Here is a 12,512-nt window from a genome sequence, read left to right as displayed (position 1 = left end):
AAAAAAAAAAAAAAAAAAGAGAAAGGATCCTCGAGGATGCAGTCGAGGAGAAAAGCATGAAGTCGATGTCCGCGAAATTGCCACCTCGGAACAAGGTTATTACCATTAACCCTTAACTGAAACCAAAATTAATAGAAAAAACACCCAATATTCAATATGAAAACACCCCCCAAAAAACCCTGTAAAAATGATCTGAGCTGAAGTACAACCAGGCAGGTCATCTCTCTTTTTTTTTTTCATTACCAGAAAAAAAACCTTGGTGACCGACTGCACAGAATTGATTCCACTAGATGGCGTTACAACCCCACGGACCGACTTGCTCAACGGGCTCTCAGTGTTTGGCAAATTTAATACGATTTTCTTATTTTCTCGGCGTTTGATTTCATAACTTATTAAAAATATTTTAAAATCATAATCTATACCCGCCCTCGTTCTGAACAGGGTAAAAACACGGACACTAGGAGGCTAAATCTTTAAGCGAAGATCTGTGTGTGTGTGTGTGTGTGTGTGTGTGCGTGTGTGCGTCTACCTGGTCCGGGGGCGTTGAAGATGTCGGGGGCCTCGTCCAGCAAGGACGGGGGGAGGTTGTGGAAGGGGGAGGGCAGCCCGCCCCCCTGCAACACGTCGCTCTCCTTCTCCGTCTCCCCCTTTTTCGGCTGCAGCGGCACGTGCTGCGTAAAGACAGAGGGGGGGAGAGAGAGAGAGAGAGAAGCAGTTTGTTCTAACGGTCACACACACAGACACAGACACACACACACACACAGACACACACACACACACACACACACACACACACACACACCTCGCTGTTGTCCTCCAGCAGGACGGCCAGCTGCCTCTCCCTCTGGTCCAGGAGGCTGACGTGCTTGATGGGGTTGGTCAAGGCCTCCGCGTACTCTGAGGCACAAGCGGACACAAAGTAAGGTTTCGTGTTGACAAGGTCACAAAAGAATGAATAAAAATCCAGCCATCGAGGGATCATGTGCGGTCAAGACGGTCGTTACCGCAAAATAACCCCCGACAAGGTGATGCGGAGAGCAGTCATTCATTCAGAAATAACTGGGCGCTGATTGGTCGCTGTCGATCAATCAGACTCAAGTTTTCCACAGAGCCATGTCATAAACAAGCTGAACACACACTAACAAGTTGTTGTAGTTGCACAAGTCAATATATAGCAAGTAGCAGCTGTATTAGTATAAGTGTGTATAGGTGGTCTATTACGGTGCATATTTTTGCTGTTGCATGCTGCTTTTTCAATTTTCTCACCCTGGTGCTCGTTGGGGATGTAGTCCTGGGCCTCGGTGTAAACCAGGATGGAGGGCATGAGGAGCGGCTGGTTCAGCTCGTTTTTGAGGTTGATGTAGTGGTAGCCTGGAGGACACGGGCGGAAATTCCTGCAATTTAACACACCGCAGCTTCTATGTGTGTGTGTGTATGCGTGTGTGTGTGTGTGTGTGTGTGTGCATGCATGCGTGCGTGCATATGTGTGGGAGTGTATGTGTGTGTGTGTGTGTGTGTGTGTGTGTGTTCGGGCCCCGGTGCCACAAAGGGGCATGAGGGGGGGCTTGTATTTTCTGCCCGCACAGTTTAGGCTTCACGTACCCCGTAGAAAAATAGCAAAACCAACAAAAATATTGGCCGAGGCACAGGTGTCATAGAGGCGACAGTTACGAAACACCTTATTTAAAGATTGTCATCCGATCCAGTCTCCCGCCGCACAAACAGCATTCAGTGCAGTGCTGAATAACAGCGCTGGCAGCTGACACATGTACATCATATATATTCATATCTTGCCAAGAAAATAAATCCGCTCGTCGGCAGGACTTTATGTTCTCCTTTTTTTCCCCCCGGGCTAAATAAAGTCATTTGTTCTGGAATATGCGACTCATTAAGACACTGTAATGGCTCCGTATTATATCCTCCTGCCGCGATTATAAAAAACAATATCGGATAAGAAGTTATTGTCTTCTTTTTCCCCCCACACTAAAACCACACAGTGGCGCCCGCTTAAATATGGCTGTTATTTGGGGTTATATTCATCTATTTTATACAACGTTAAAATTGATATTCAGATTTTAAAAGAATACACACAAAAAAAAACACAGCTCTGCTCTGCCTTTAGGCATCTAACAGCCCCCCCCCCCCCCCCACCAGCCCCTGCCTCCGACCGTCCGACTAAAATGGGGTCGGGGTTTGGGACCCCTCTTTTAGTCGACCAACCGTATGACACAGCTGTTTCCAACGAAATCTTGATGCCCATTCATGCTTTAAATAAAAATACAAATTTTAAAAAGGCCTGCACCACTACTGCCTTTATGAGTATGCAGAAACAGGCATCCTGCTGCCGTGCCCGGTGTGTGTGTGTGTGTGTGTGTGTATGTGTGTGTGTGTGTGTGTCTGTGTTTGTCTGTGTGTGTCTGTGTGTGTCTGTGTGTGTCTGTGTGTCCGTGTTTGTTCGTGTGTGTGTGTGTGAGCACTGACCTGGTCTAATCGCAGAGACGGGGAGGATACGATGCCCGATGAACTTGCCATTTTCCTCAAACACCGCTATCCTCAGAGAGGCCAGGGTTGGCAAGACCACCTGGAGCGATCAGGGGGGAGGGTACAGAGAGAGAGAGAGAGAGAGAGAGAGAGAGAGAGAGAAGCGCCAGTCAGTGCAGAAGGACATTAACTGGAAATATGGATGTAATAAACTCAAGGATTATTATGGCCGTTATGTTGCGGTACATTCCCTTTACGCCTCAACGTGCTCGTGAAGGGCCACAGCAGCGTTATTTTCGGCTGTTAACAAACGCAATAAATGGGGCGGTGCGTCACCTTGTTGAAAACAAAGGTGTCGTCGTCCCATACGGGGTCCAGAGAGTTCCCGTTGGACGTCCGCGTCCTGTACTTCCTCTTGGTGTCGGCGGGAAGTCCAAACATGTCCACCTCCACGTACACGCCCACCTTCTTGTCCGTCAGGAACTGGCCTGACACCACCTGGTGTGGACAGGCAGGTCAGAGCGGAGCTACTCCAAAACATACAGTTCACCTCCATGGATTCGCGCAAACTCTGAATAATCAAGCAGTCGATCGATCGATTCTACCGCCGCCCACCCTGATCTTGACGGTGTTGGCCACGATCCCGTCCACGATGTTCTCTGTGAACGGGTCGAAGTGCTTGTCCGTCCGCCTCATGAACTCGGGCTTCAGCAGGTAGCCGCTGCGCCCGTTGTACTCAAACACGCCCATGTTCAGCTGCATGGGGAGGTCTGGGAGAGGGAGGGAGGAGGGAGGGGGGAGAGAAGGGGTGTGGAGAGAGAGAGAGAGAGAGAGAGAGAGAGACAGTTAGGGGCCGCCAGAAAAGACAAAAAAGAGGCGCACGTGGAACTCCCTGAAGGACCCGGGGCAAGACCTACCCAGGGTCTGGAAGTTTAGCGCCACCATCTGGCAGCCCACGTTCCAGAAGAGCTGCGGCATGTAGTTGGAGCTGTCCACCCGGGTGCCTTTGGGGTAGATCCTACTCAGCTGGTTCTTGTTGTACCTTGGGGGGAATGCCGTTAAGGGGCTATGGAAGGAGGCTGTTGGGAGGCGAGGAACCATTCCAGTGGATAGACCAGCTATTCAGGTACCTTTGAGGAAGGCTCCTTGCTCATTGTAAACACCACTGGCAGAGATTTGGATTTGGTGAGAAGGAGTTTATAATACACTGTACATACAGTGACCTTCTGTGCGATGTAAACACACCCAACTAAGGTCTGTCCCTCACTGCTGCCGTCCTGGGAATGGATGGACAGGAGGACGGACGAATGGACGGACACACGCGCGCACACGCACACACGCACACACACCCACACACACACACACACACACACACAGGCTGATAACACGTCAAGGATACTCGACAAACTCCATGGGCGCACTCTTCAGCGTGTCCATGCCTTTGGTCTCCACAAACGACGACATCTCAAAGAACTTTTTCCTCTCTGGTGGAAGAGGAGGAGGAGGAGAAAGGGGGAGAACGGAAGGAGGGGGAGTGGAAGGAAAGATGTCGTTTGATGCATCACAAAAACCACAAATAAAATCCATGACTGTGACAGGAGGTAGAACCAGACCGACGGAAGGGTTTGGTGTGTGTGTGTGTGTGTGTGTGTGTGTGTGTGTGTGGGTACGGCATTGGTCGCAGTTAAGCCGGCCTCTCAGCCTAATGAGCTTCATAAGAGACGTGCTAAGAACTAACAAGCCTTGTCCGCCCCCACACACACACAGCTCAGTGTCAAGAGCATACGTCATCCTCCCTCACACTCATTCACACATTCCTGTACCGGATACCACACTTTCTCTGTATGGATTTCTAGCGTGCGCGCGCACACACACACACACACACACACACACACACACACACACACACACACACACGTACTCGTTGCCACCTCGAAGCTCTTGAATTTGACGGGTTCGATGTAGTTCACGAGGGTCGACATCTCCTCCGTTGCGTTCACCTCACTGCTGGCTGTACCCTGAGAGAGAGAGAGAGAGAGAGAGAGAGAGAGAGAGAGAGAGAGAGAGAGAGAGAGAGAGAGAAGAGAGAGAGAGTCACAAGAAGGAAGAAAAAAAAAAACCTCACCTTCACCATCATCAAGAGTTTGGGTCTCGGGTCCTCACCTCATCCGAGTTTGGCTTCTTCAGCTCGGCCACGGGCTCTTCCTCCTCCTCTTCCTCGCTCTCCCCCTCACCACCTGGAGGGGGCGGCACAAACACACACACACACACGTTACATGAAGCCCCGACATAACTTCCATCCACCCACCCACCCGTTTCTCCATTAAATCGATGTCATCTCGGGAAGGTGGCGTCAAACCCCGACACCATTTTTGTCTGAATCAACGAGAAGAGAATGTCCAAAATCCTATTTCAAATGAGCACATAGTTCTATATAATTAACCACAATCGGGTTCCTTAACATGGGAATACAAATACAAAAAAATCGGACAAACGTGCGATTAATTAATGGTTTGAATCGACAGCCCTAGTATATACTGCATATCCATTCAGTTGACCCACCGATGGACTTGCGAGGCTCAGTGTCTTTGGCCATCCTCTCGGCCAGCTTCTCCTCCCCGTTGGAGAGGATCTGGCCTCCCTCGCTGTCCGTCAAGGGACAATCTATGGAAAAGAAGAGCACAAACTACATTAGGGAAGGTATTGAGGAGATATTTTAGAATTTTGTGGTATTCTATCTAGATTTTATAATATATAAAACAAAGATATAAATATAAATAAGATATATTTATAAGACAAGACAAGAAATATATATATATAAGATAACATATAAAATACTTTATAATTATAATATAATTTATATTATTATTATTATTATTATTATTATTAATAATAATAATAATAATAATACATTTGTAAATTTCCCCGTTGTGGGACTAATAAAGGTTTATCTTATCTTATCATAATAATAATAATAATAATAATGTTTCTTATTTATTTAAGTTGCTGAGATGTTTTATATATTCTATATGAAAAAAAATATTATTATTACTACTACTACTACTACTACTAATAATAATAAGAATAATAATCATAATAATCACAATAAAAACGAAATTAAAGACAGCATGATTGTTTTAAAAAAAGCTTTTCAGAAGTACTTTTAACCTTAAAAAATGTTTTAAATAAAAAGCATAAATATTTTAAAAGTAACATTTGAAGGGGCAACTGACAACTTTTGCGCCACTGTCGCAAAGACGCCGGGATCACTCTCCCATCGCTCAGTGATCGCTCATGATTGCAGAAAGTGTCCCCGTTTCGCACGGTGTTATTTCATCTGTTTAATTAGGAGGCGCGGGGAGCACAGCGGAGCGCAGGTCACGGTCCCCCGCGGACGTGTTCCTCATGAATATGCATATCGCACCCAGAAAATCCGCTACCTCGATGCCCATTCATGCTTTAAAAAATAAAAAATAAAAAAAAGGGCACCTCCACCTCCGCATGCGCATGCGCAATCATAGACATATACACATAGATGCGGCATTAACTGCTTCAGTTTGTTGCTGCGATACGTCAACTTCGCCGCCACATTTCAGCAGGTGAGACCGGTCTGTAAACACATACGAGGGTTTTTTCCTGGATAAAAACCACAACGTTTATATTTCTCAACCGATTTCAAGGAGTTGGTTTTTATATTCAAGGCTTGATGTTCTGCCTGGAGTAGACTGCTCCACCGTCCACCATTTCTGCACATTGCTTGATGCACTTCCTGCGACGCGCTGCCGCAAATCCACCGTTTTCCCGGGAGTTTGTACCCGGCGGCATTCTGGACGCATAGTGATATGGAGGCTTACAGGGAACCGGTGGTGTCGTTATTCTATAGCTATCACACGGCGATCAACATTAACTTCATAATGATAAGCAAATGCAAAAAAGTTGTCGATTGATCCTTTAAATAAAAAGTGTACGAGAAGGGTACAAACATCCACCTCCACCTGCCTGGCGGGCAGGTGGAGGTGCCCTTTTTGTCAGGCGTGTTTTTTGGGGTTTTTTTTTTTAATTGATGGACGGATTGCCTCGAGAGGCAAAATGGCTTGAACCGGGGCCGGTTCCACGTGGCCTTTCCTTTCTTTTTTGTTTTTTTGAACACCTGCCCCTCTTCATGTCTCCGCGCGCGTCGGGACCACGTACCGTTGCTGGGGGGCGACTGCTCCTCCAGCTCCCGGCGCCGGATGCTGCCTCCGCTGGACGGCCGGTGGTGTTGGTGCTTCTTCTTGTTCTTGATGAGGATCTTCCCCATCAGCTCCTGCGGGGAGGGCAGGGCGTGCGAGGGGACGAGCTGCGGAGGGACGGCGGAGAAGAGGTTGATTCCAAATGCCCACCCAAAACCCCCCCCGGAGTGAAATCTGCTCTCGGTGGGAGGTTTCGGCGGCATCACGAGTGCATATTTCGCTCTCAGGGGAAAAAAAAAAAAAAAAAAAAAAAAAATCGGGTCATGGGTGGATCCTCGCATCACAAGCTTTTTGATAACTGCCAAACTTTGTGGCGATGGTAATTGATTCGGTGCTTGTGACGGCGGGCTCAAACGGGCTGAGCTGGGGCATTGATTCCCCACCGCTCTGAGCGCAGAATTCCAGACAGAAAGAGGAGTCTTACCGGGTATTTCTCCAGCGGGTCGATGAGCAGAGCGTCGCCGAAGATGGTCCGGCAGTACTCTGCCATCTTAGCTTGCTGCTTGGCCTGGGTGAGGGAAAAAGAGAGAGAGAGAGAGAGAGAGAAGAGAGAGAGAGAGAGAGAGAGAGAGAGAGAGAGAGAGAGAGAGAGAGAGAGAGAGAGAGAGAGAGAGAGAGACAGAGAGAGAGAGAGAGAGAGAGAGAGAGAGAGAAGAGAGAGAGAGAGAGAGAGAGAGGTGTGCGGAGGATCAAGGGAGAAGGCTTGTCAAGGGAATTCTTTGACTTTTGGGTTTAAAAGAAGTGCCCTTATTATCTGGAAAAACTGCAATTATTAGTGACTTGTTATATTACCAGCGTTTTACTGCTAAAAAGTCATTTATTGCTGTAGCGCAGTAACCCAACACTGCTATAACGACACTTTTGCCATACTTCTGAAATATAACCCGGTAGTCAAACTGAGCGGAGCTGCGGGTGCTGTTCCAGTCCGCTCCGCTCCCAAACAAAGCGAATAAAAAGGGGTGTGTTTTTTATTGTAGATGTATTCAATACACTCCATTTCCCGAGCGCAGCGTAGCAGGACGCAGATCGCTTCTTGCGGGACAACGCCCCGCTCTGAGCGCTCTCTCGCTGTCCGGCACGCCGAGCAGAAAGTGGTGCGCTCAAGGGTGAACTCCGAGAACTGTACTTCCCCTGTCGGCTACCGCCACAAGTGCGACTTTTAGGGTAGCTTAGTACAGAAGCTCCCTTTGTTTACAATACATGAAGTTTGATTTAAAATTCATATTAAAATACGATCAAATAATACTTATTAACGGAGGGGGAATTAGATATTAAAAGCCTGCCTCCAATTAAGGCCTGGTTCCCCTCTGCAGTTGAGGTAAATAAAGGCCCTGGTCACTATTTGAGGAAATATATAGCATTCAATTCCAAATATACCTTAAATAAGTTCAAAATATCCAATATATTAAAAATTTTAAAAAATGCATTGGAAAACATTGTTTTCGGATCAGAGACACACTCTACTCACGAGTCCACGTGGTTTTCGAAGGAGAGGATGAGGGGGTACGGCGAGGTCTTGAAGGCGCCTCTCAGCTATGGCTTCAATCACCTCCTGTACCCATGGAAAGCATGAAAAAAAACACCAACTTATTGTAAATATAGTTTGTATATCTATAATTACGTCATATACGACCATTGTACACAAGACGGCTCTGTGGAATACTGGATTCTGATTGGTCAATAGTGGCAATCGGGTTGAGTTATTTCTGTACAATGACCCTTTTTTTGTAGAGAGAAGAGTTTGCTGCGTTGTTGGGAAGCTCTTCAATGATTCTGTCTCAATCTATTCCTTTATTTAGGAATAAGTTGTGTAATAAGCAGGATAATGTGAAACCAGCCAGCCGGTCATTAGCACATTATCGCAAAATAACCCCACGACGGCGAGTTCCGGAGGAGGGATTATTATGCGATAATGGCTGGCTGCACGTTATCCCTTACATACCCACATAAACAGACGAACATACAAGGAGGACAATAGCGACGGGCAACGCCACCTTGAAGGGGATCTCGGTCGTCATGGTGAAGCCGTGTGTGATGTAGGGTTCCTCGTCCTGCGGTCGCCCCTTCCAGCAGTCCAACTCGATGCAGCGGCAGCCGGTCAGCAGCACCTGCCTGTACATCTCCACTGACGACAGGCCTGTCAGCTGACCCACTGGAGGCAGAGAGAGAGAGGGGGCGAGAGAGAGAGAGAGAGAGAGAGAGAGGAGAGAGAGAGAGAGAGAGAGCGAGAGAGAGAGAGAGAGAGAGAGGTGATTATGCCATTTTGTGTGTCATATTTGACTTTATTCGGTTTCATTGTACCATGCACCTCCTTTGTACATTCCACGACTGTGTGTGTGTGTGTGTGTGTGTGTGTGTGTGTGTGTGTGTGTGTGTGTGTGGGGGCGCGCAGGTCACCTGTGAGGTAGGTGTTGTGTGAGGAGTTGATGAAGTAGTGCGCCAGCGGCTGGTTCATGTCGTCGATGATGTCCAGCCTCTCCGGGGGGACGATGGTGTTCTCCTCGCCTCCCAGGTAGCGGCTGAACCCCAGCACGCTGATCTGGTCTGAGGGAGGGCGAGCGAGGCGGGGAGGGAGAGATGGGGAGAGAGAGAGAGAGAGAGAGAGAGAGAGAGAGAGAGGGAGGGAAGGAGAGAGAGGGAGGGAGGGGGACGCAGGATGAAAAGATTGCCCCGTTGAAGCGTGAAGGAAACATCGATCATAATGAGACTGAAAATGAGATCATTATGGGCCCAGCCCGCCGGGCTCATGTTACTGCTCAGCCCTTTATTTATTTTTTTATTTATTTTTTTAATCTTGGCAGGGTTTATTTCAGGCCAAAAGCATCTAAAACACGGCAACGGCAGTCCACGGTGGAGGTCTCGTTAGAACCGGGACGTTTCAGTGTCGTTCGAGTTCTGTCAATATCGATCCACGTTTGGAGCAGAAATTTGTGAAAAACTGTCGCAATATCATTCGTTTCAGCAGGCCGCTTTGTGACATCATCATCCAACGTTAATCAATATATATCAGTTATATAATATATATCAGTTATATAAGATATCAGATTATATATCAGATATCTAATATATATCAGATATATAAGATATATCAGATATGTAAGATGTATCAGATATCTAATATATATCAGATATCTAAGATATATCAGATATCTAATATATATCAGATATCTAAGATATATCAGATATCTAATATATATCAGATATATAAGATATTTCAGATATGTAAGATATATGAGCTATATAAGATATATAAGATATATCAGTTATATAAGATATATGAGTTTTATAAGATATATGAGTTTTATAAGATATATCAGATAAATAAGATATATGAGTTATATAAGATATAAGATATATCAGATATATGAGATATATGAGTTATATAAGATAGATAAGATGTATCAGAGATATGAGTTATATAAGATATATGAGTTATATAAGATATATGAGTTATATAAGATATATGAGTTATATAAGATATATGAGTTATATAAGACATAAGATATATGAGTTATACAAGATATAAGATATCAAATATATAAGATATATCAGATAAATAAGATATATGAGTTATATAAGATATAAGATATATCAAATATATAAGATATAGCAGATAAATAAGATATATGAGTTATATAAGATATATCAGATATATATGATATATGAGTTATATAAGATATAAGATATATCAGATATATGAGTTATATAAGATATAAGATATATCAGATATATGAGATATATGAGTTATATAAGATAGATAAGATATATCAGATATATGAGTTATATAAGATATATGAGTTATATAAGATATAAGATATATGATATATATGAGATATATGAGTTATATAAGATATATGAGTTATATAAGATATATGAGATATATGAGATATATGAGTTATATAAGATATATGAGTTATATAAGATATATGAGATATATGAGATATATGAGTTATATAAGATATATGAGTTATATAAGATATATGAGATATATGAGATATATGAGTTATATAAGATATATGAGTTATATAAGATATATGAGATATATGAGATATATGAGTTATATAAGATATATGAGTTATATAAGATATATTAGTTATATAAGACATAAGATATATGAGTTAAGATATATCAAATATATAAGATATATCAGATATATGAGTTATATAAGATAGATAAGTTATATAAGATATATGAGTTATATAAGACATAAGATATATGAGTTATATAAGATATATCAGATATATAAGTTATGTCCAAGCTTCGGCTCTCAGAAGTCATTCCCCTCCATCCACTTGCGAGCGCGACACCTAGACAGACAGCTTGAGCCGGGGCTGCGTTTAAAGGAAACTCTGACAACTGTAATTCGCGCTGCGTTTTTACAAAACATGCGACACCAACAGCCAATCGTACAGCAGGCGCGCCGGCGCTTTCCCCGCTCTCTCCCCCCGGCCCTGGTGCTCTTCAGCCGGGCAGCGCGCAGCGGGGACGAGGCCGGCCCCCTCGGAGCTAACGCGGTGGGTCCTCCTCAAAAGCCAATTTGAGCTCCAACTCGCCCTCCTGCCAAGCCCGGCCTGGCGCGGCCCCCATCCCCGCAACTGGAGAGTGATTAAAGGAAGAATCCGCCCACGGCAGGAGAGAGTCCCTCGGTCCACTCCAAACGCCCCACACATGATCACAGAACGCAGATTCAGGGACCTCGCGTTAACGGAACCTCGGAAAACTGTAATACGTACCGAACACGACTAAACTGGACCCCGTGTATTGCTGCCCGCAGGAATATCCATTATAGTTATGATAATTCATCCTGTGTCCAGGGACAGTGTCTATGCTACAATGGGATTTCAACTCAGGCGTTGCTATGGAGACGTGAGGGTAAATGTTCACGTTGTAATTGCTCCAGTTTTTTTTTATTATCCATCAAACCTAAATGATACCTGGTGCTCACATGGTGAATTCTGAGCCCCGGCTACACCTTTCAACATCTGCAAGGAGCAACGGGGAGGTTTGCGGGAACGTGCAAATAAAATGATCTGCAGAGTAAATATTTGACCAATGATGTCGTCAGTATCCGAAAGCACCAATTGATGCCAAAGTCCATGCCAACCAGCAGGAAAATGCCAACATAGGAGGCAGGCAATATCATGGCAGAAATAAAAAACAAACATATATAAAAATTGGCAAATGGCACGATCTTTCTTTACTGTGGAATTTCAGGAAATAAAAAAAATCTGATCATTTGTATTTAACTACACAAATATCATGCGATTAATATATATATATATTTTTTGCGTTTCACAGCCCTAATAAAAAGACACTTTCTCAAACAGACACACACTGGTCATTAGTACCAAAAATCCACTAGAAAATGCCAATATAGATGGCAATATCACTGCAGGAAGATAAAATAAACATGCAGTTCTTCCTTTTGGTAAAGCAAATCTTGACCAAAATGACGACGCTGCTAGCTGGCTATAACTCTGTACAGTTTTTTGGGTTTTTTTTTTTTAAGATAATTTTTTTTCTTGAGGGGCAAAGTTGAGGAAAAAATGTCATTAATCGTAATTAACTACACAAATATCATGCCATTAATCATGATACATCATATTAATCGTTTGACAGCCCTTATAAAACAACACGCTCTCAAACATACACACAGGTTATTTGTACCAAAAATCCACACCTACAGGAAGATGCCAATACAGATGGCAATATAATATAAACGTACAATTTTTCCTTTAGGTAATGCAGATTTTGACATTAATTTCACAAATATTGTGCAATTAATCATGATTAATTATT

At 44.3% G+C, this 12,512-nt stretch overlaps 1 protein-coding gene across 1 annotated transcript in view; it reads right to left on the bottom strand.

The window, feature by feature from the left end:
* The window catches only part of plcb3 (phospholipase C, beta 3 (phosphatidylinositol-specific)), a gene marked incomplete at its 3' end in the record, with an annotated part of 53,750 nt that overhangs the window by 4,107 nt on the left and 37,131 nt on the right, over positions 1-12,512 (bottom strand). Inside the window, 18 exon segments of the mRNA XM_080023182.1 lie at positions 530-671; positions 803-897; positions 1,267-1,371; positions 2,482-2,581; positions 2,818-2,979; positions 3,097-3,251; positions 3,399-3,523; positions 3,881-3,965; positions 4,403-4,499; positions 4,645-4,718; positions 5,044-5,145; positions 6,673-6,820; positions 7,138-7,221; positions 8,182-8,183; positions 8,186-8,240; positions 8,242-8,265; positions 8,708-8,865; positions 9,111-9,257. Of these exon segments, the coding sequence (XP_079879308.1) occupies positions 530-671; positions 803-897; positions 1,267-1,371; positions 2,482-2,581; positions 2,818-2,979; positions 3,097-3,251; positions 3,399-3,523; positions 3,881-3,965; positions 4,403-4,499; positions 4,645-4,718; positions 5,044-5,145; positions 6,673-6,820; positions 7,138-7,221; positions 8,182-8,183; positions 8,186-8,240; positions 8,242-8,265; positions 8,708-8,865; positions 9,111-9,257 (1,860 nt within the window).

Source organism: Zeus faber (assembly GCF_960531495.2).
Source record: "Zeus faber genome assembly, chromosome: 22".
NCBI lineage: Eukaryota > Metazoa > Chordata > Actinopteri > Zeiformes > Zeidae > Zeus > Zeus faber.
Note: the sequence above shows the minus strand (reverse complement) of the source record. Positions and strands in the feature narration are given on the sequence as shown.